The 23,360-nt window shown below is 36.9% G+C and overlaps 3 protein-coding genes, 1 long non-coding RNA gene and 1 pseudogene across 9 annotated transcripts; 2 read left to right on the forward strand and 3 right to left on the reverse strand.

The window, feature by feature from the left end:
* Positions 1-8,288: 8,288 nt before the first annotated feature.
* Positions 8,289-9,060, reverse strand: LOC110229700. The gene is made up of 2 exons (XR_002333083.1): positions 8,965-9,060; positions 8,289-8,708 (listed from the first exon to the last, which is right to left on the reverse strand). It is a non-coding gene; the product is annotated as an uncharacterized LOC110229700 (long non-coding RNA).
* Positions 8,473-9,298, forward strand: LOC110229699 (F-box/LRR-repeat protein At5g63520-like). The gene is made up of 2 exons (XM_021030415.1): positions 8,473-8,719; positions 8,950-9,298. The coding sequence occupies exons 1-2, from the start codon at positions 8,495-8,497 to the stop codon at positions 9,130-9,132; spliced, it is 408 nt and encodes a 135-aa protein (XP_020886074.1). The 5' UTR covers positions 8,473-8,494; the 3' UTR covers positions 9,133-9,298.
* Positions 9,299-10,656: 1,358 nt separating this feature from the next.
* On the reverse strand, positions 10,657-15,192 carry LOC9319617. Its single transcript, XM_021030404.1, has 7 exons — positions 14,884-15,192; positions 14,428-14,804; positions 14,035-14,335; positions 13,716-13,955; positions 13,489-13,643; positions 11,203-11,268; positions 10,657-11,038 (listed from the first exon to the last, which is right to left on the reverse strand). Exons 1-7 carry the CDS (start codon positions 15,131-15,133, stop codon positions 10,913-10,915), a joined length of 1,515 nt encoding a protein of 504 aa, XP_020886063.1. The 5' UTR covers positions 15,134-15,192; the 3' UTR covers positions 10,657-10,912.
* Positions 15,193-16,482: 1,290 nt separating this feature from the next.
* LOC9321736 lies at positions 16,483-19,266 on the forward strand (annotated as a pseudogene). Its single transcript, XR_002333082.1, has 4 exons — positions 16,483-16,696; positions 16,816-17,979; positions 18,090-18,544; positions 18,756-19,266. The product of XR_002333082.1 is annotated as a serine/threonine-protein kinase HT1 (transcript).
* A 96-nt stretch (positions 19,267-19,362) lies between these two features.
* On the reverse strand, positions 19,363-22,932 carry LOC9319618 (calmodulin-binding receptor-like cytoplasmic kinase 1). Of its 5 annotated transcripts, none has more exons than XM_021030408.1 (8): positions 22,813-22,932; positions 22,151-22,195; positions 21,351-21,523; positions 20,898-21,184; positions 20,619-20,787; positions 20,367-20,456; positions 19,971-20,269; positions 19,363-19,881 (listed from the first exon to the last, which is right to left on the reverse strand). In XM_021030408.1, exons 1-8 carry the CDS (start codon positions 22,830-22,832, stop codon positions 19,552-19,554), a joined length of 1,413 nt encoding a protein of 470 aa, XP_020886067.1. In that variant the 5' UTR covers positions 22,833-22,932; the 3' UTR covers positions 19,363-19,551. The 5 variants fall into 5 exon arrangements, with proteins under 5 accessions (XP_020886067.1, XP_020886064.1, XP_002885670.1 ...); XM_021030405.1 differs by having other exon boundaries at positions 21,351-21,604; positions 22,813-22,931; XM_002885624.2 differs by having other exon boundaries at positions 21,351-21,604; positions 22,151-22,431; positions 22,813-22,923.
* Between the last annotated feature and the right edge of the window lie 428 nt (positions 22,933-23,360).

Genomic DNA, 23,360 nt, shown 5'->3' on the forward strand with positions numbered 1-23,360 from the left:
GTACTCCTTCTTGAAGACATATGGATGTCGGGCTACAGGAAGATCCTGTGGAACACAGGAGAGAGCTGTATGCGGGAAACTGCGAGACATTAAATGAAGATGACGTGGCGAGCAGTGATTGGTGATTGGAAGTTACCAGAACGTGATGCTCAAGTTATTCGGTGTATTGAAGATACGATCAAATCAAGGAAAGAAGATTTGGTGTGATATGAAGATTAGGAAAGTTGTCTATGACGCTTCCTTTATATTCGCAGTCTAGACTTTAGGTTTAGGTGGGCGTTTAGACTATCTCTGTGAATCTCAAATACTAGGCTAGAAGCTGTTAGGGTTCTTGGTGAGTGAACAGAGTGTATGCATAGCTGTTGCTGTGTTGTGAGTTTGGGTAGATTAAGAATTGGTCAGTGACGAGTTGTGTCAACGTCATGTAAATCTGATTAAACATATCTTGTAGATTGTTTAAGTGATTCTTAATAAAGGAAAAGAAGTTCTTTTCAATTGTCTCAACATCTATATAATAACAATTGGTATCAGAGCGGGTGACCGACCTGAGTACTAACTCAATACAGGTTAAGATCCTGCAGATTAGAGATGTCGAAGGCAGAACTCAACAGACCGGTGATGCTGGATCACAGAGGCTACGGTCACTGGAAAACTCGGATGATGCAGTTAATCAGAGGACAGGGAGAGGACGCCTGGACTGCAGTTGAAGATGGCTGGGAACCTCCGTTTAGCACAACAGAAGACGGTCTGAAAGTGAAGAAACCAAAAGCTAACTGGACTGATGCAGAAAAGAATTTATCCAAGTTCAATGCAAGGGCTATGAATGCTATCTATTCATGCCTTGATGATGATGAATTCAATCTGGTTCAAGGAAGTGAGAATGCTAAACAGATATGGGATATTCTGCAGAAAACCCATGAGGGCAACACTGGTGTAAAACGCACCAGGCTGGACCAGTTGGCTACAGACTTTGAAAATCTGAAGATGGATCCTTCAGAAACAATTGTTCAGTTCAGTTCTAAGCTGAGTGGGATTGCAAACGAAGCAAAATCATTAGGGAAAACGTACAAGGAGAAAAAGCTGGTGAAGAAGATGCTTCGTTGCCTACCACCGAAATACGCTGCACACAAAGCTATCATGAGAGTTTCAGGAAACACAGATACCCTGAAATATGAAGATCTGGTTGGGATTCTAAAGTCTGAAGAGATGGAAGTTGCTGAAGATCAACGAAACCAGAACAAAGGAATAGCTAGGTCTGGGCATTCGGGTACCCGTTCGGGTTCGGTTCTTTTTTTTCGGGTATCGGGTCTATTCGGGTAGGGGGTCAAGACCCATTCGGGTATTCTAAAAATTTGGTTCGGGTTCGGTTCGGGTTCGGGTCGGTTCGGGTATTTTAATAAAAAAGCAAAATACCCGAAAATAACCAAAAATACCCGGAATATTTTCGGCTTCGGGTCGGGTTCGGGTTTTTAACTCATATATACCCAAATCTAACGGAAATACCCGATTTCTCGAAAATACATTGGTTACTCTTTACCCAAATATAACCAAAAATATCTAAAATACCTAATATATTCGGATTTATAATTGTAATTTTAGGTATTTCGGGTATTATAAATATAAAAATAACTAATATTTTTAGGAGTATATTTGTATTCGGGTACATTTGGGTATTGTATTCGGTTTGGGTTCGGTTCGGGTTTTTTTCGGGTAGGAGGTTAGGACCCATTCGGGTATTTTTAAAAATCGGGTTCGGGTTCGGTTCGGGTATTGTTCGGGTTTTTCGGTTCGGGTATTCGGTTCCGGGTATTTTGCCCAGGCCTAGGAATAGCGGTCAAAGCTGATGAAGAAAGGGGTCCAGATCTGCTGCAAGAAATCAGAGACAATCTGTCTCTCATGGCCAAAAATTTCGGAAAAGCTTTGAAACAGGTTAAAGAGGGTAAGGAAAGAGACAGCAGGGACACAAGAGAGATCAGTCGCTGGAACAGAAGTGATGCTGAAAAGTCAGGCAGCAGGCCTGTAAGGAGCGAATCATCAGGAAGGAAACGTGATCTGAAATGTCACGAGTGTGGAGGTATAGGACATACTCGACCTGAATGTCCTGTTGCAAGACGCAAGGAGCTGAAGTGCTATGAGTGTAATGGATTTGGTCATGTAAAATCAGAATGTCCAAGTTCACAGAAAGGTAAAGAGAAATCTTTGTTGAGCTTCAGTGAGTCTGAATCAGATAGTGATGGTGAAGTTGAACCTATGCTGTACAAACAATAATACGGCTGTACAATACATGAAGACTGCATCCAGAAAGAAGTGGACCAGGTCAAACAGAGGTCGAAAAGTGTTTGAATGTTTCTATTGTGGAAAACCAGGTCATATCAGAAGGTCTTGTTATAAGTTTCAAGACAAGATCAAGCAATTGTGGCAAGCACGGAAATGCTTTATTGAACCATCCAAGTTTGGTAAAGTCTGGGTCCGCAAGATAGACCTATACAACAAAGATTCAGAGCATGATGAGAAACAGTACAACAAAGCAGTCTCTGAATCTGAAGAAATCAGTCTGACCTGTAACGTGACGATTGTACAACTGGATGAGTCTGATAAAGATGAGGAGTTCACTGCAAAGGTAGCTTACACATCTACAGATGGAACTGCAAATAACCCTTGGTACTTTGACAGTGGCTGCTCAAGACACATGACAGGTGATTCAAGTGTTCTGTCAACCTTCACAGAAGAGGCCAGTGGAAAAGTTACATTTGGTGATGGTGGTAAAGGACGTATAAGAGGCAAAGGAAACATCGAATGTGATGATCAACCATCACTGATAAATGTGTACTACGTTGAAGGCTTAAAAGAAAATTTGATTAGCATAAGTCAGCTGTACGATGATGGTCTGAAAGTAATCTTCACTAGGACTGATTGTCAAGCTGTTGATGAAAATGGAAACACTGTACTGTGTGGGGTGCGCTCAGGCAATAACTGCTACATGTGGAAGGCATCAGATATCTGTTTGTCTGTGTCTGTTAATGATCTGGAGCTGTGGCACAAGAGACTTGGACACATGAACGTTCAGACCCTGATTAAGATTGTGAACGCTGGAGTGGTTTGAGGTGTACCAAAACTGGCTGACAAACTGGAGTCTGTATGCAATGTATGTAACAAAGGAAAGCAGATCAAGGTCAATTATAAGAAGGTACTTGAAATTGAAACTAAAAAAATACTTGAGCTGATTCATATAGATCTCATGGGTCCAGTACAAATGGAAAGTATCAATGGGAAGAAGTACATCCTTGTGTTGGTAGATGATTTTTCAAGGTACACATGGGTTCAGTTCCTAAGAGAGAAGTCTGAAGCAGTGGAAAGCTTTAAGATTCTTGCCCTACAGCTTTAGAATGAAAAGGGAAGGATCATTCAGATAAGAAGTGATCATGGAAGAGAATTCCAGAATAAGATCTTTGAACAGTTCTGTCAAACGCAAGGAATCAGACATCGATATTCAGCACCCAGAACACCTCAGCAGAATGGAATTGTTGAACAGAAAAACAGAACACTGCAGAAAATGGCTCGTGCTATGATTCATGGTAATAACATCTCTCAAGGTTTCTGGGTAGAAGCAGTTAGCACAACATGCTACATTGTCAACAGGGTTTATGTGAAACCTGGCACAAAGACCACTTCATACGAGATATGGAAGGGAAAAAATCCGAATCTGAGCCATTTTCGTGTATTTGGATGTGTGTGTTATATTCTTAATGAAAATGAGCACTTCGGAAAATTCGACTCTAGAAGTGATGAGGGAATTTTCTTGGGATACTCTACAAACAGCTCAGCATAAAGAGTGTATAACAAGAGAACCAAGGTAATTGGTGATGTTGTCAATGTGGTCTTTGATGATAAAAATAGATTTGTGTTACCTCCTGTGCTAGACGAGTACATAGAAGAATCTGCAGCATACGAGTCTCCAGAAGCATCTACAGCAGACGAGTCTCCAGAAGCACCTACAGCAGACGAGTTTGCAGAAGCACCTGCAGTAGACGTACCTGAAACAGCTCTTGAAGAAAAATTCACTGACAGAGAAGTATCATCTGAGGCACAGTCACCTGTTGTACCTTCTACGACAAAGAAACTAGTTGTTCATAAGTATCATTCAGCTGCTGATGTGATAGGAGATCTGAATGAAAGAACGACCAGAGGTGTTCAGCTTAACTTCAAAGAAATGTTGCAGCACTCCTGTTTGTGTGTTTAGTTGAACCCAAGAATATTGCTGCAGCTCTTGAAGATGAATTCTGGTATGGTACTTGTACAGAGGAACTAAATCAGTTTTCCAGAAATGAAGTGTGTGATCTGGTATCTCGACCTGCACAGATAAATGTTGTGGGCACAATGTGGATATTCAAGAACAAGATTGATGAAGATGGTCAGGATATTGATCAGAAACTCTACAGAGCCATGATCGGAAGTCTGCTGTATCTGATAACTAGCAGACCAGACCTGTGTTATAGTGTTGGTCTGTGTGCCCGTTACCAAGCATGTCTACGTGTATCCCATCTAAATGCAGGTTTCTGTGATGCAGACTGGTCAAGATGTCTTGATGGCAGACGAAGCACATCTGGAGGATGTTTCTTTCTGGGAAACAACCTGATCGCTTGGCATAGCAAGAAGCAGAACTGCGTCTACCTGTCGTCCACTCAGGCTGAGTACATTGCTATGGGGAGCTGCTGTACTCAACTGCCATGGATGAAACAAATGCTTGCGGATTATGGTATGACTTCTGAAATTCTGTTGATAAACTGTGATACTACAGGTGCAATTGATATTACTAAGAACCCTGTTCATCACACTCGCACTAAGCACATTGGTATTAGGCACTATTTCATCAGAGAGCTAGTTGAAGGGAAACTTGTTGAGATCCTCTGTATTGATACTGAGAAACAATTGGCTGATATTTTTACTAAACCACTTGATTTGAGCACTTTCACAAATTTACAAAAGTCACTTGGTATTTGTGAAAACTGACCTGGTTTTTGTCACTAAGGGATTGTTGGAACAGGATCACTGCACAGGAGTACATCAGTTTTTTTTTAATCCCTTGGTTAATGTGGTACTGACTACAGCAAGAAAAACCTCCTATTGGCAACTTCTCTCAGAAAAAGAGCTGCTCTGCATACTTGGCTTCGACGATGTTCAACAGAAATGGCTTTCCTGTGCACTCAGCATATCAAGCTTGGTCATTGAAAAACAAGAGAAAAGAAAAAGAAAACAAAGGAATGAAAAGATGAAATGATTTTCTTTTGAGTAAAGAGGTAAGAAAATTTCCTATGACCTCATTATTTTACTTCGAAAGGGATGATCACACAAAGATGGAAGCGAGGTTAGGAAAATTTCCCGTGATACCACTATTCGCCTACATTTTTGATGAGAAAAAATAATAAAAAAGGAGCTGAAAGCTGTTTTGAGAATGTTTTCTGGCTGAGTATGCAGATGTGTAGACTAGTCTGAGTGAAGCAGTGTGTGTGAAAGCTCCTCAACAGAGAAATAGCTACCTCACTGAGCTGGTGGGTTGAATCCGGTTTTCGGTTCGATGTGCTTGTTCCTGTGCATATCATGTTACTTCAGGAACTCTGTGTTCACAGGTATGACGTGATACATTTACTGAGTGACTCCAAAATGATCTTAATTTTCAAATAAAGTGTTTCATGAAAAACAATTTTGGATCTCTGACATGGTCACTTCCTGCCTCTGGTTGTTTAGTGGTTGCCTGTGATATTCCTGTGCTCAACAGTGTCAATCTGTACAGTACATAGTGCATGTTAAAACGAATTTCAAAGCAAGGGTGAATTGGTTATCTCACCGGTTAAAACCGGTTTATGTATCTTATTGGAATTTCGAGTTTTTGATGCAATTACAGGTCTGCTTGGTTGTGAAGGAGTTTTTATGCCAATCTTGCTGAGTTGGAAACTTGTGCTGACAGTCTTACATTTGTGTACTGGATTCCTGGCACAAATCGGACTACTCTGCGGCCTGATCGTCTTCTGCTGATAGATATGGTGCTGTCCTCCCAGAGAGCTGTTCTGACTCTGCCAACTGATATATTATCTCATTCTCTTGGAGTATTCAGGGTCGAGACTGCTGAAGCTTAGAATGCTGCACCTCCATTTCAGACATCAAGAACCTTGCTTCATGATGATCTTGCAGATCTCCTGGCTGTAGCTATCTTGGATGAAGCATCGCCTGGATGGTAAGTGTTTGTTCTCCTTCATCTGATTTTCTTGCATAACTTGATGGCTTTTGGTTTTTACATGAATGTGCACTCAAGCAGGGGGAGAATATGGTAATTTTAATGGAGATCCTGCTGGGGATCCTAGTGATGAGGAGACTAGTGGCTGATTAGTTTAGACTAGGCCTAGTAATAAGGGGGAGAAAATGTGTAGTGTGTCTTTGATAGATTTTGCACTACTGTTCTGTATTTGCTTCTGTTGGGTGTTGAAACTTGAATCCCCAGCAGTTTCTGTTTTGCTAATGAATGCTATTTCAGAATTCTTTTGAGTTTGAAATATACATTGGTGCTTCTTGGTGTGTATCTTGGCAAACTAACCCTGACAGGTAGCTCTGGAGCTTGAGGTGTCACATTCAGGTAAAAAGGGGGAGATTGAAGACATATGGATGTCGGGCTACAGGAAGATCCTATGGAGCACATGAGAGAGCTGTATGCGGGAAACTGCGAGACATTAAATGAAGATGACGTGGCGAGCAGTGATTGGTGATTGGAAGTTTCCAGAACGTGATGCTCAAGTTATTCGGTGTATTGAAGATACGATCAAATCAAGGAAAGAAGATTTGGTGTGATCTGAAGATTAGGAAAGTTGTCTATGATGCTTCCTTTATATTCGCAGTCTAGACTTTAGGTTTAGGTGGGTGTTTAGACTATCTCTGTGAATCTCAAGTACTAGGCTAGAAGCTGTTAGGGTTCTTGGTGAGTGAACAGAGTGTATGCATAGTTGTTGCTGTGTTGTGAGTTTGGGTAGATTAAGAATTGGTCAGTGACGAGTTGTGTCAACGTCGTGTAAATCTGATTAAACATATCTTGTAGATTGTTTAAGTGATTCTTAATAAAGGAAAAGAAGTTCTTTTCAATTGCCTCAACATCTATATAATAACACTTCTGTTAGACCATCATTAACGGTGTATGTCGTCGAGTGTTAGAGTATTAAAAAAATAGAGAAATAATGAAACAGTGATAAAAGGCATATGTTGGGTCTCCCGGAAGAAGTGTTTTCGCTCGGATGTTAGAGCAACGTGGCAAATGAAGATTGGTTGCCCTTTTTGGTTAATGAAAACATTTTTTCATTTGTCGAAAAAAAGAAATCGGATCCAAGCCTGTCTCTCCAAGAACAATTTTCTTCCTCAAAGAGTTTTGAGCTGAAGATCATCGTCCTGCGATTCTCAGATCGATAATCATGGCTGCAGCTGGAAGCAAGAGCATTAACGCCAAATTGGTCCGTCTTTTGTTCCTTCTTACTAGCTCAATTCTTATGGGCTCCCTTTTGAATTTTTCTTCTCTAAGGCTTTATCTCAGTTTCTGTGGGTTTCTTCTTTTGTTTTGTCTTGTCAATGCGATGTCTGAATAATTTTCAGTTACAAATTCAAAATTTACGAACCGTATAGACAACAGATAACCGACTAAGTACCGGAATGTAGGATATTTGAGTGAACCAAAAACCAAATTTTGGTTTAATCCAGTTTGGTTTATAATTTAGCAATTATGTATTCTTGTTTCGTTGCGCTTTGATAACTGAAATGATTTCTACAGACGTGCAGAAAAAAACCCTTACATTAAAAGGCATAGAGATCCAAAATTTACATAATTATTACTTGAGAACTATTCAGTTTCAAAAAGTGTTTCTCTAGAAATACTTGGGTCTCAATTAAAAAATACTCCCTCTGTTCTTTATTATAGGATTTTCTAGTTTTTCAGATATAATAAACAAACATATTAAAATACATTATTTTTTGTGATTTATAATTTCCAACAACTCTAAACCAATAATGTTTAGTTTTTTTTTTTTTTTTTTTTTTTTGACATCTTTGGATCGACAAGGCCCGATCCATAGCCAATCCCTACTACGCGGGGTAACGCGACTTAGTGGAGTCGAACTCCGGTGGGAAGGCGGAGTCAAGTGGACTTAACCACTTGACTAAAGGCACATCCCCAGTTATTTTTCTTGAATTCTATAATTTATCATTAAGAATTGTATATAGAAAAGTGAGAAAATCCATCTTTTTTAAACCAAATATTTTCAACAAAAATCTTATATTAAATAACGGAGGGAGTATAATTACATGTTCACGATACCCGTTTTCGGATATTGGGCCGTTTCTGGGAAAGCCCAATGTAACTTTTATTTTTAACAAACAAATAAGCCCAAATAAATTCGCCGGAGAAAAAAAGGAAAAAATTTGTATCTCGCGGCGGAAGCGTCTCTCTCAGACGAAGAAGGAGATGACAAAGGTAAGTAGCGAGAAATCGAAGAAGAAGCCAGCTATGAATGACATGGTTTTCATCGCCTCCATGAACGACGACCTTCTACATAACATTCTATTGAGGTTGCCGGCTAAATCGTTTGCTTTCGCTTCCTGTGTTAACCGATCCTGGAACAGCGTCTGCAATAGAATCCTCTCTCGCCCCAAAATGATCTCTGCGTTCTCACGTAATCCTGATCAACTCGTAAGTTTCTTCTTCTTAATTTTCAGTTTCAGTTGAATTTTGTTTATTTTTTTTTCAGATCGAAAAAACTCTAATTTTTTTGTTTTAGAGCTGTTGACAAAGGCTTCCTAGAGTACAGATTATACAAAATTGAAAGCTTTTATATTTTAATCGTTAAAGAAATACAATGTAATTGCAAATTACAATCAAGTAATAATAGATATAAGCATTTGCCTCATTTTGTGAATAAGGTAGTGGAGACAAACCCTGGAAGTATGGTTGATCTGGTGGTTGGTGAGGACAGAAGATTTCAGCGGCTATTTATGTCTTTCCAATCTTGTATACATGGCTTTCAAACTGGTTGCCGGCCACTTCTTTTCCTGGATGCCATTTCATTTAAGTCTAGGTATCATCAGATTTTGTTAACCGAATAACCCGAAAATTCCGAAAACCTAGGGCTACATCCGAGAGATATGTGCTCTCAAAAGTATCTTTTGTGGCTAGAATTTTGTTTACAGCGAGATGATTGATGCCTGTTGTCCTTGACCAACTGTTGCGAATCATTGAAGTCTTTGACATATAACATTTTTTGCAGTTAAAGCCATTTGGTGTTGGGAGAATTGATTATATAGGAGGATTATTTGATGATTTGTCCATCTATGCATTCTAAAATTGAAAATTATTTTTTCTTAAACTACCCTTTTTATTAATTTCAATCAATTTTTTAAAGATAAATTGTGAATAGTAATGAAAAGGTTATGAGAAGGCATATAATATATAGAATATGTGTGCTTTTTTTTTTTTTTATCATTTCTTATTTATAAAAATCGATATAAAATGGTTAGAATACTTCTTCTGAAGTTTAGATTACGTATTCTATACAATGAACATGTTCTATTGAAATTTAGATTAAGTGTTCTATACTCTCTACATGTTCTAGAAAATTTAGAACTGAATTTTGTTCTAAAAAATTAGAATTGCAATTTCTATTAAATTTAGAATAGGTATTCTATCATTTATTCTTTGTTCTACGAAAGTTAGAATACTTTGTCTAATATTTACTCTTCGTCCAAAAAAATTAGAAAGCATATTCTTATGTTTTTTGCCTATATTCTACGAAAATTAAAATATAAATTTCGTGTAATCTAGAATTTCTTAATAAATTAAAAAATAATCGAAAATTTAGAAACAAATTCAAGGAAATAAAATCTTTAAAAAAATATTATAATTAATTCATCAAACTATTATAAAATTTTAAAAATATAAGAAATCTTCAAATTAAACCGATTCATAATAAAAATTGAATAATAATTTTATTTTAACTCGTGTCAAAATCTAATCGACCACTTGACCGTTAATTATAAACTGAAGATAAATAGAACTAACATCCATTTATTTTTATTTTTGGTGGGAACTAACATCCTTTTATATGAATCTGAAATTATTATTAATTTTTTTTATGACATGAAATCTGACTTATATTTTTTTTTACATAATGGAACTCACCATAATTTGGTATTCTTTTATTGGTCCTTAATACCAATAAACACGCACATTAATATCAACAACTAAAATGGATTATAACAACAAAAGAGAAAGAAATATACAAATATATATATATATATATATATATATATATATATATATATATATATATATTAAAAATAATAATTATAATACTTTCATTTAATTTTTTTTTCTAAATTATTGTATAATTTTCCTTTTCTTACATGTTGAATTATTATTAATAAAGAGATAAGTTAGGAAAATAAATTAAAATACAAATCAGATTATTTAAGGAAATAAAATTATTTTGAAAGGATACAATGGGGTTTTAATTTTGAAAAAGCATATATTAACGATGTATAATTTAGAATGAATACATAGACAAATCATCATATAATTCTCTTATATAATCAATTCTCCCTTGAAAAATTTTAAAACCCACACATCATAAGGATCTTAAAAAGATATAAACATAACATTAGGATCAAGTAATCTAAAAATAGATAAATATCCATTGCTTTAACAAACAAAACGAAAAATAAAAAGTCCATTTTGAAACAAAGGCAGAAACGAAAAATAAAAGTTTCGAGGACAAGGAAAAAACACAACCGATTTTATTATCTCCCTCTCGATGCTGCCGGCTGATCATGTTGCGGTTGGGAAGACAACACTCGTTTCAGCCAGATGCGGGTATATGAAACAACCAATTTATTGACATTTTTTAGCTCCACGATTAGTAAGACGTCGAGTTCCACGATGATGAATATGGAAAGAACGAAAACCCGTCCGAAATGCTTTCCTCAAACGTTTGCTCTTTGGAATATCTTCTTCTGCCTACAAGATGTATATAAGAAACAAGAGTATTTGGAAACGTGAAAACATAAAACTGTGGAAACAAGGAACTGAAAGGACAATAGAAAGTGAAACCATTTAAAAAGGATTTCTATGCATAAAAAAAGAAAAAAAAAATGTATAAATTATTATTAAGAAAAACTTGCCTCCTTTAGGAGGTTAATGTTTCGCTCGAGCTCCAATGTTCGAAGATTCTCATGAATACAAGACTCCTGCTTGACAAAGAGTGGAAAAAGCTTAAAACATACTCCTTCCGTTTCATAATATAGGATGTTTTAGAGAGATTTTTTTGTTTCACAATATAAGATGTTTTCAACTTTCTATGCAACTTTTAGATTAATTTTATATAGTCTTGTTTATGATTGGTTAAACTTTTTAATAGTACAACTTTCTTATTATATATGCTTTTAGCTAAAACATTTATATTTTGGAATGGAGGAAGTATTACAGTAAAACCTCCATAGATTAATACTGGGTCGGTGTAAAAATTGACAAAATTCGATAAGATAATAAAATAATAATTTTTTTGAAGTTTCTATGTATAAATATGATCTCAATAATATCATAAATTAATAATTATGTAAATTACATATATATATATATACATAAAAATAATATATCAATATATGGTTGTGTTTTTTAAATGAATTTTGGGTATCTACAATAACTGACCATATAAGACTACAAAATTAGGTGGACGAATTGATCACTATTTCTACAGTAAAAGAGCAGATAAAGTTACTTTATTATCCTTACACACCTTTCTCATCTTCTTTTCTCTCTCTTCATTGCTCAGCTCATGAGAAATAAACGGTGTCGAGAAGGAAACGGAAACAACAACGATGAAGATGATTGTATATGGCTAAGTTTTCTGGCAAGAGCAATGACTAAATGGCATAAATGATTGTACGTGTTAATGGTTCCGATGGTAGTGGTGGTGATGATTCTATCAGTAGTGGTGATAATTATATCAGTTACGGTAACTACGTTGGAGAAAGCGACAGTGTCGTGAAGTTAGATCAAATGGAGTGGTTAGTTGAGATGAAGATAGGGACGGAGGAGCTGTGATGATTGAAGATTTGACAGTGGCAGCCAAAAAACTTAATTATGTTGTTTTCTGGGTTTGCTTGTCGGTGAACAGAACTAAAGTAACACATGTTACTTTTATTTTTATCATGTTAACATTGTTATACACGTTAATATAAATATTATCTATATATTTACTATCTTACCATAAATATTTTCTATGATAATATAAACTTTATCATATCAATTATAAACTTATAGCGATACAATATGTTTTAACACGATATATTTATAAACTTATTGATATATATTTTGTTATCGTGCTAAACCAATAGATTATCATTTAACTCATCATATATTCTTACTCAGATATTTGACGGACAATCTATTCAGAATCAAATAAGAAACGTTGATAACTATTTTATTATATTATTAACTAATTTGTTATATGCGGAGGGGCATTTTGGTCCAACTTACAAAAGTTAAGGAGAGAGAACTAATAATATAAAAACTATGAGTATATTCTTAATTTTTTGGTCAATTGTGGTTTTAAATTAATATAGCCCATGAATTTTTCTTAAAATTAACTCATCACTAACGTTTTGATATAAAAAACTGTTATGTTGTGTTTTTAAACTATTTTAGTTTATCATCGCCTACAAAAATATTTCATAAAAATATACAAAACTATTTGTAAATTTTTAAATTTTGAATATACATCATTTTGATTTCGATAGTTGCATAGACGATTTAAATACAAAAATTGATGCCACAAATCATAAATTAAATCTATGTATATCATTTAAGTAAATTGATTTATTTTCTTGTTATATCATTCATTTTTTAAAAATATTTCTATAAATAAATTAATATTAATTTATCCTACAAAATAATAAATATTAATTTATAGCAATGTTCAAGAAAGCGCTAGGCGCTAAGCGGGCGGTGACCCAGCGCCTAGCGCCTAGAACGCCTAATCGGGACCTAAGCGATTTTTAGACGGTTTAGACGTTTATTACATAAAACATTATAAGTATGATATTATATATAAAATATCTAAAAAAAACTAAAAATATGAAATCATAAACAAAAATTAGATAAATCATTTACTTATATTTATATTAAATAATATATGAATATTTATAACTATATATATATAAATAAAATTTAATTAAAAATTAAAAAAATATTAAACAAGTTCTATGTAATTTTAGGCGGTCAAGGCGGTCATCTAGGCGTCGCATGAAAGCCTAGCGCCTAGTCGGGGCCTAGGCGACCACCTAGACCGCTTTTTAGAACACTGATTTATAGAGAAATTAATATCACTATAAATTAATAAAATGTTGTAGTGTATTTGCTCAAATGGTTAGAAAAAATGAAATAATGTATTGAGAGAGAATGCTTACTTCCCATGCATGTTCATTAGTTGAGAGATGCTTCATGAAATCATCAAGGCTCTTGCAATCAAAAAGGCACGTTTTGCAATCAAACATTCTGGTAGATTCAGGTTCACCCCTTTGACTACTGCACCTTTGAAGAACGTGTCTTCTTGTCTCTGAAACTGTGGAACAAACTATATAGCTCAGAAACAGCGTAATTAGATTTCAATGACGAGAGGAGGACAAATAAACACCTTCCAGTAAGCTTTCCCAGAGCCACTCTGCAGAGGTGACGAGGGCTAACATTTTGGTAGGCCTAAATGAATAAGCCAGGAACATGTTGTATTTATATTTAATACAACATTGTTGAAGACTGGCAACAGAAGTTGAGAAGTAATCCTCTATATGATCGGATATGAGCATGATTGTAGCTGGAGGAGGATTAAGGTATTGCCATCGAATCAAATCGGAAAACATTCTTTTGTATCTGACTTCTGTTTCAATAAAAAGGAAAGCATTTCACTATATATACATGCAGTTGAAATTCCAGAGATCAGTAACAATTGGACTAACCGGTAATGGCATGTGAAACAGCGACTCCAGTGGAAGAGAGCCCTCGCAGGAGATGATCAGGGGTTTGTGATTGGTCGCCATAGGCGGTGATGGAGACAGGACCAGAGTAGCCTAGTTTCTTGAACGCCCCTTCTATACTCGGACGGACCCGATGAACTTCATAACCCTCGGGAATCGGACAGTCCACAATGTCCCACAACACCAGAATTTTAGCCGTGGCGTATTCAGGCTTGGCCGGGAAGTTCCTTCCCCACTTCATCGTTACAGGAGAAATTTCTGTAGCAGTAGGGCATAAAAGTTCCTGCGATAAACAAAACAAAAGGTTAGTTGCTCAAATTTAGACAAATGAAACAATTAGTTAATTAATTACCGTAGAGACAGGATTAGGCTTACTCCCATTGCATGATATCTACTCGAGAGATGCTTCCTGAGTTCCCTCAAGCTTTGGCAATCGAAATCGCACGATTTACAATAAAACATGGCACGGTCACTTTCTTCTTCTTCATATATTTTAACCACTCTGGTCTTCTTCGTCTTCGACTTTAGTAAATTGTTCCAGCGCCACTCTGCAGAAGTCTCAAGAGCTGGTATGGCTTTAGAACTAACCGAGTAAGCCAGAAAGAGGTTGTATTGCGTCTCTTGTTGTAGCCGGGCCAGATCCAATGAGAAGACATGGTCCACCTGATTGGATATGAACATCATTGTCGCCGGAGGAGGAATATGACGTCGCCATTCCACCATATCCGAATACATGAGAGCGCATGTGCTTTCTGTTTCAGTCAAATTAAAAGGAAACCATTTCAACGTTTTGAAATTTAAACCCACAGATCGATAAGAAATTGGACTCACCGGTAATGGCATGTGCAACATGGACTCCAGTTGAAGAGAGCCCTCGCAGGAGATTATCAGGGGTTTGTGTTTGGTCGCCATAGGCAGTGATGGAGACAGGACCAGAGTAGCCTAGTTTCTTGAACGCCCCTTCTATACTCGGACGGACCCGATGAGCTTCATAACCCTCGGGAATCGGACAGTCCTTCATGTCCCACCACACCGCTATTTCAGCTGTCGCGTATTTAGGCGCCGCCGCATCGTTCCGCATCCTCTCAAGTCTAAACCTAAGCAAATCACAAACGCCTTTCCTCGCGATCCGTTTTTAGGGTTGATGTATATTTATATATACACCAAACTAATGGGCCTAAATGAATAGATGTGTGGGCTAACGAAATTGGATCCTATATGGAAAATCGAGCGCGTTCGATTATCCATTAACTAGTATTATCTCCCGTGCACGCACGGGTAACAATTGCTTTTTACTAAAGTTAATTCTTTTATAAATAAAACAAAATAAAAAGTCTACTAAGTATAAATTTAACAAAATTTGTAAAAATATTAAGATAAATAAAAATAAGCAAATTTGTAAACTCAAATCCCTTTGTTTTTGATTATATCTTTTAAGTTTTAATACAACACTAGTTGATACCCGTCCTACAGCCTACACCACGGGCTGATTTTTTGGTTGGTAGATAATATGGTGACAATTTCTGTTTGTTTATATGTATTATTGTATTGTGTATGTTTGTTTGGATACGTTGTAGTGTTTGGTATCTTAAGTGGGTTTTTTCGCTTCTCGAAAAAATTACAAAGTTTGTTTTAAACACTAGAAAAAATTTAACTATGTTATAAACTTATAATACATCATATTTGACTTATAACCGGGCCCAATAAGCCCATCAGGATTATTCATTATGTACTCTAAAACCCTAGGTTTATATGCCTATATATATGTATCATTATTCATGGAATGGAATGAGATAACAATAAGTTTCACAACACGTTGATTTTACAAAAGTAAGCGGTTGAGCCGCTAGGTTTCGTTTTTACCTTTCACCAATTGGGGTTGAACGGATTGAACCGGGAGCTTAAGACCTCGGTAACTTACGCTGTCGATGAACAGTACCGATGAACAGTATCGATGAACAGTGAACAGTGTCGGCGTTAACAGTATCGGCGAACAGTGTCGATGAACAGTATCGATGAACAGTGTCGGCGTGAACAGTATCGGCGAACAGTGTCGATGAACAGTGTCGGCGTGAACAGTGTTTTGCGATTTTTAGGGTTAGGGTTGTTAAGAGCAAACTCGTGCTGATAACGTGTTGTGAAACTTATTGTTGTCTCGTTCCATTCCATGAATAATGATACATATATATAAGCATATAAACCTAGGGTTTTAGAGTACATAACGAATAACCCTGATGGGCTTATTGGGCCCGGTTATAAGTCCAATATGATGTATTATAACATAAATTAAATTGAATTTCTCTATCAGACGGAATAATTAGAGCATATCAGAGATGCTGACAGACAGACTAATACGCTGTCGTTTTAACGTAATTTTCTTAATATTCCAAAAGAATTTATCTGTGAAAATAAAAAAGAAAAATAAAATCCATCTAAAAAGGCGTAAGAGGTCTGGATTCGTCAAAAAGGTCTTTGAGAATCCAAAAACGTCTTATGGTTTAGCTCTCGATTTTCTCATTCGATTCCTTCTTCCTCCGGCTTCAAGTCGCCGGATCTTCTTGATTTCCGATTCACTTGGAGATTTTTCTTCTCCTCTAAACACACGACGCTTCATAGTTTTTTGTTGTGATTCCGTTTGTTTCAGGTTAGCTAAATCTTAATTAGTTTCCTAATTTTGTTGATTAGATCGATCTTTTACCCTCATTATTGTTCTCAATAGCTTCTATGTATTTGGTTTCCTGAGTATTGCTTCTTGATTTGTAGGAAGAGGCATGTAATTCAGGATTTCCGGCGATTTGGTGGGACGTTTGGAGAAATTTCGAGTTTTTAGTATTCGTAGGAAAGTTTTCTTCTTTTTTTTTTGGGTTTGTAGATGTTGTTGATTAATGGTTGAAGGTGAGAAATGGGGCTTCGATGGTTTTGAAGAGATTGTGTATTATCGTGGAAATGAGATTGTTGGAGATTGCAGAAAGTCATCTGATTCGTATTCACGGGTTTGCTTAGGGACTTTGGAGAAACTGAGAGTTTTGGTTGTTTAGTCTTTGAGAAAAGGTTTAGGCTTTTAGCATTTCAAGCGTCTTTATTAATAAGTGAGTTTGTTTTTCGAGCTTAGAGATGGATGAAGAGGCTACTTCTTGGATTAGGAGGGCTAAGTTTTCTCAAACGGTTTCTTATCGTTTGAATTCGTCAAAGTTGGCTTCTCTCCCTTTTATGGTAAACCAAGATAAGATTGCTGGATTGAGAACTATACCCCAGAGATCATCATCTTCGTCGTCGGCATCATCATCGGATCCCAAGTTGGTTTCTAGTAACTCACAGACTACGGAAGATACCTCGTGTTTGGAAGCTGATGTATATGTTGTTGATTCGGAAATACAGACAAACCCTGTAACTAATAAGCAGAGATCTGTTTCTCCCTCGCCTCAAATGGCTGTTCCTGATGTGTTTAAGGAAGCAAGGTCGGAGCGTAAGAGATTTTCTACTCCACATCCGAGACGGGTGGAATCGGAAAAGGGAATGAAGCCTAAGTTATCTCATAAAAACTCCTTTGAAAAGAGATCATTTAATTTGCGGTCTCCATCAGGTCCTATCAGAGATCTTGGCACTCTGAGAATTCAAGAGAGGGTGAAGAGCAAGAAGGACACAGGATGGTCTAAGCTTTTTGATAATACTGGTCGTAGAGTGAGTGCTGTAGAAGCTTCTGAAGAGTTCCGTGTTGATATGTCAAAGTTGTTCTTTGGGCTTAAGTTTGCTCATGGGTTATATAGCCGGCTATACCATGGTAAGTATGAAGATAAAGCTGTTGCCGTGAAGCTTATCACTGTACCTGATGATGACGATAATGGATGCTTGGGAGCTCGTTTAGAGAAACAGTTTACCAAGGAAGTCACCCTTTTGTCTCGATTGACCCATCCAAATGTTATAAAGGTGATTTCTTCTCTCTCGTTATGTTATCTTGGTTGATTGTCATGTCAGTCTAGATGAAATGATTACGGTTTTTGTTGACTTCTCTTATCTTATTTGTGTGCTAAAAACAGTTTGTGGGAGCGTATAAAGACCCGCCTGTATATTGTGTCCTCACGCAGTTTTACCTGAAGGATCGTTAAGATCTTTTCTGCACAAGCCTGAGAATAGGTCTCTTCCTTTGAAAAAGCTTATAGAGTTTGCTCTAGATATTGCAAGAGGAATGGAATATATTCACTCACGACGCATAATTCATCGGGATCTTAAGCCGGAAAATGTATTGATCGACGAAGACTTCCATTTGAAGATCGCTGACTTTGGCATAGCGTGCGAGGAGGAGTACTGTGACATGTTGGCTGATGACCCCGGAACATATCGGTGGATGGCACCTGAAATGATAAAACGGAAACCACACGGGCGTAAGGCCGATGTTTACAGCTTTGGACTCGTTTTATGGGAAATGGTAGCTGGGGCAATCCCGTATGAGGACATGAATCCTATTCAAGCTGCTTTCGCAGTCGTACACAAGGTAAATATTCTGTGGGTCTCCTGACTATTTCATGATTGTAATCTTCCGTGGAATTTTATGCCATGTTTCAGCACAAGGACTGTCTAATGGTTATGGTTAAAGGCTTAGAATTTAACATACAAAAATCTTACAGCACAAGTATATGTAAGGTCCTTTATTGTTCAGTTGGTTCAACCATTTGAGATATGAAAAATGTTGATCTTTGGTTCAGAACATTAGGCCAGCTATTCCGGGAGATTGTCCAGTAGCCATGAAAGCTCTGATAGAGCAGTGTTGGTCGGTTGCACCGGATAAGAGACCAGAGTTCTGGCAGATAGTGAAAGTGCTTGAACAGTTTGCGATTTCACTGGAACGTGAAGGGAACCTGAATCTGTCTTCGCACAAGATCTGTAAGGACTCAAGGAAAGGTCTGAAACATTGGATCCAGAAGCTTGGACCAGTCCATGGAGGAGGAGGAGGCGGTGGCAGCAGCAGCAGCGGCCTTGGTGGCTCGGCCTTGCCTAAGCCAAAATTCGCTTGAGAGACGTGAAGAGTCTCTTTTGTAAATTTATATATAATACAAAAAGAAGGGTTTTGTGTTTGTGTTGTATCCTTTTTTTTGTGGATTGTTGTTGTTAGTGATCTTTCATCGTCAATGTCATATTCTCTGGATTTGATGTGTAATGACTGCCAACTGGGGAATGGTTGTGATTTGATGTTTATGGGATTCAACATCTTCTCTACTTTGGCTTTCTACTTTACATATGCTTTTGTGGAAATTTGATGGCTTAATCAGTTTGTATATGTTTGGCTCCATTATTTTAGTTTGTGTAAGAAAATGCATTAAGTGTTAGTTCGAATTTGAGCATTTTCCCCGAAACTCAACAAAAGTAATTTGTTTTTGTATTTGTATCTATCTATACAATAACAACAAAAGAAATTTAAGTGACGTGTGTATTTGTATTCATCTAAGTAAAGATTTTTCTTCAAATAAGGGAAGCAGCAACATGTTTCACAAATTGATATCATCAAGGAGAGAGTAACTCAATGCTATTCTCGTTGTCTTCGATCCTCGGCAACGCAAATCTGTCTGAATCACGACCAATGAAGCTATGTGTTGTTGAAGAACAGGAAGAATTAGAGGCAGAGGAACATATCATCGTCTCCTTCATCTCTCTCCTTATAGCCCATAGCTTTTCCGCAATGTCTTTCATAGCTGGACGTGTAGCTCTCGTCGGGGCAAGACATTCGCTCGCCAGTCTCAGCATTTTCTCAGCCACTTCAATGGCGGCTCGGTTTCTCTTGAGAAATGGATCCATTATGAGAACAGCTTCATCGTCTTTGAGTCTCCTCAATGCCTGCACAAGATGAAACAAGTTTTTCTTTGATTAAAATTGTTGAGATTATCTCAAGCTTATGGTGAAGGGGGAAAGAGAAAGTGACTTACCCATTTAACAGTAAGTCGGTCTTTTCGTGGTCTCTTTAACTCAATGGGACGTCTTCCAGTGAGAAGCTCTATGAGCAAAACACCAAAAGAGTAAACGTCACTCTTGTCGGTTAGTTGAAACGTCCTGAGGTAATCTGGATCCACATAACCTGCAGATCCTTTGACCTGAGTCGATATATGAGTAGCCCCGAGATCTTCCGAAACTAAACGAGCAAAGCCAAAGTCTGCCACTTTGGCTCTAAGCTTATTCGTAATGAGGATATTTGAGGCTTTAATGTCTCTGTGTATTATTGGAGTATCTGCATTATAAAATGATCCCTAATGCATAAAATCTTGGCACACTAAGCTATACTGTAACACCAATAGGAAACAAAGAAGAGGATATGACAAGAGTACCCGTATATGTGTGCAAATAGGTCAATGCATGAGCTACATCAATCGCAATCTCAAGACGTTCTGCCATTTCAAGGCGGTTACCCCGTAAACCTGTGTTTTGATACAGAGGAACAAAAGTTGAGAACTCTAAATTCCAGATATTTTTTATTTGAAGTCGTTCTCTATGCTCTAAAGTATAGAGACTAAACTTGTCTTCTTCGTCTATACACATAGAAGTGGAAGAATAAGAAGAAAGTACCTCTTGCAACTTACCATCTAGATGTTCTCGTAGGTTTCCATTGCCAACATATTCAACAACAATAACCTTTTCATCTCCATGTTCAAGAAATCCATATAGCTTTACCAAATTCATATGCTCAATCTTTGACAATGTGTATATTTCATTCTTAAACTCTAGCAACCAGCTTTTGTCATAGTTGTTCTGCCACAGAAATTTTGAGTTATCAATCATTTCTTCTCCAAATTATTCTTTAAGAAACTACTTCAATCTCTTATCCACATATTTTCCAAGAAAAGGAGTTCAATCACTACCTTTCTGGCTCGCTTGATAGCAACAATAGTTCCATCATCAAGCTTTCCCTTAAAAACAGTTCCAAAACCGCCTTCCCCAATTTGATGAACCGATGAAAAATTTGCAGTTGCCCTTTGAAGCTCCACAAAAGAAAATATTACCGGGCCTTGGTGCCAACTTTTGCTAGAAGAAGAATCTTTCCCAGGACTTTGAAATCTTGAACCAGAAAAACGATATTGACCTGAAATCTTTCTTTCTGTTGACCTTCCAAAAGAGCTTGGTGATGAATAGCCAGTCCAGCCTGATACTGCACATATACAAGATAAAAAAGATTGTCACAGCAATACAGAGAGCATAGATGCATAAAAAATATATCTCATCCATGAAAGACCCTCAAGTTTGTTTGTCTTAATGGTAGGCATACATCACCAGAGCTTAAAAGATTCAAAGCAATCATGCTCCAATATACCTACATGTAGAATCTCTGTCAAGCGTGCTGCTCTCTCCAGGATCAGATCTACATTCTGTTGGCTTGAACTTTCGTTGTCCTAAGAAAATAATAGCAAAGACTTTCTTAGCTGCCCTTCTGATGGCACAGAGGACGGAGACATTCCTCGCCTTCTCCCCAGTACCTACATCACTCCAACTATAGTCAGAATCAGCTTTTTGATGCTTTCCATTTGAGAAGCGGAGAGGCGTTGGGGTTTTGCTCCTCATTGGCATATGTCTATAGACATGGTTATAGGAAGGCAGTGAATATTACTTCTGATGACCAAATTCCAAGAAAGAAAGTATGTTGCAGTCATGTATGTTTCTTTTTCTTTCTGTTAAACGCCAGATACATTTGTGCATATAATATAAGCATAATGACCCATTATTATGATCTGTACAGAAATATATGTTCTTTAATGTGTTGTAGACCGATTCAAAGAGATTGATTGGTCTTGCAAGTTTTGCTGTTATTCTATTTTCATAGTCAATGAAAATGAGCAAATGATGTTATTCTGAGTATTTTGTATAGTTTTGACTTTTCCACACAAGAAGACTCGACTCGAGAGTAGAAAACGACTCATTGATGATATTAAAAACCTTTATAGTCTAAGGATGAGGGAAATAAGAAAAGATAACTAATCGCATGCCTATGAAATCTATCTCTCTTGACTAAGTAACAGAGTCCAAAGTAATCCAAAACTAAAACTTTATGCAAACCTAATTAAAGTGATCAAGAAAGCATTTAGAACTCAAGAAGTAATAAGAGAAGCAGAATCAATACCTCTGTACTAGAGGATTGAATGTAGAAGAAGCCTTCACGTTGCACCTGAAATAAAGTTTTATACATGAACATTGAAAAAAGGAAATATTGACTGGGTTATTTTATTCAATCCAGTAGAGAGAATCAGAAGAGGAGACAAACTCAAGATTTTCTCTTGACAAGGAGGATATATATCGGGTTCTGATATTTATTTACTCAGGAACAATGACGGTTCTATATTTAAAGCTGCAAGCTGTGTAGTGTAGATGATCCAGCAACAAGTAGAATGTGGTCCGTCAAAGCTGGCAAGAAGGTCCACATATATAGTTTAAGAAGATGAAAGATGAGTCTTTTGTACAAAATCCTTAGCCACAAGTCATCTAAAAGATGACAGAAAAACTCTCAATTCAAATGATATGTTGAAATTCTTTTTTCAATAAATGCATGAGTAAGATACCAAAAAGTAAACTACATAAGCAATGAGACTGACCTGCTGTGACAAAAGAAAAAAAGTTGAGTTCTTTGTCCAGTTGTATATACTATGTTGTAAAGTATTGGGAGATTGGTGAGATTGACCCAAACCAAATCTCGATATCTAGGCTCGGTTAGGGTCGATCTCCCAATACAAAGAGATTACAAAGGATACATAACTTGGAAAAAACCGAAATGATAAGAAGAATAACCTGAAATACTCGATTTCCATGTAATTCCATAGAAATTTGTACTGTTCTGACTTCTCAGCACTGAATAATTTCTACTGCTTATTCCGGTAGAAGATGACTGAAGAAGACGATGACGACTAATTCGTTATTACAGTGCACAAGAAAAGACCCATTCCTAAAAGGCTTATGTTTCCTTTTGGGCCCAAATATTAGCCTTGGGCTCAAATTACACCCAGAAACATTTTTTTTTTACCATGTTATAAATTTGTCTTCGGTTGCTTTTCTTTTAACGTTTCGATTGAGCACCGTAAAAGTAAACTTGCTTCTAGTGGACTAAAGTCGTCGGAAAATTCCAAATCTTTTTTTACCAGAAAGAAAACAAAATCGGTACAATCACACTGAGACAAAAACAATTACTACTGTGACCTGCTATGGGTTTTTTTTTCTTATAATATAAGAACACAACACTCTTTGGGAACTTGTCGTAACTCGGAATCTCAATGTCACTCGCCAGCCATTGCTGTCCACAAACGTTAGAGAAAATTTAACTCCTTTATTTTAGGTAAATG

This window comes from Arabidopsis lyrata (genome assembly GCF_000004255.2).
Source record: "Arabidopsis lyrata subsp. lyrata unplaced genomic scaffold ARALYscaffold_3, whole genome shotgun sequence".
NCBI classification, from domain to species: Eukaryota; Viridiplantae; Streptophyta; class Magnoliopsida; order Brassicales; family Brassicaceae; genus Arabidopsis; species Arabidopsis lyrata.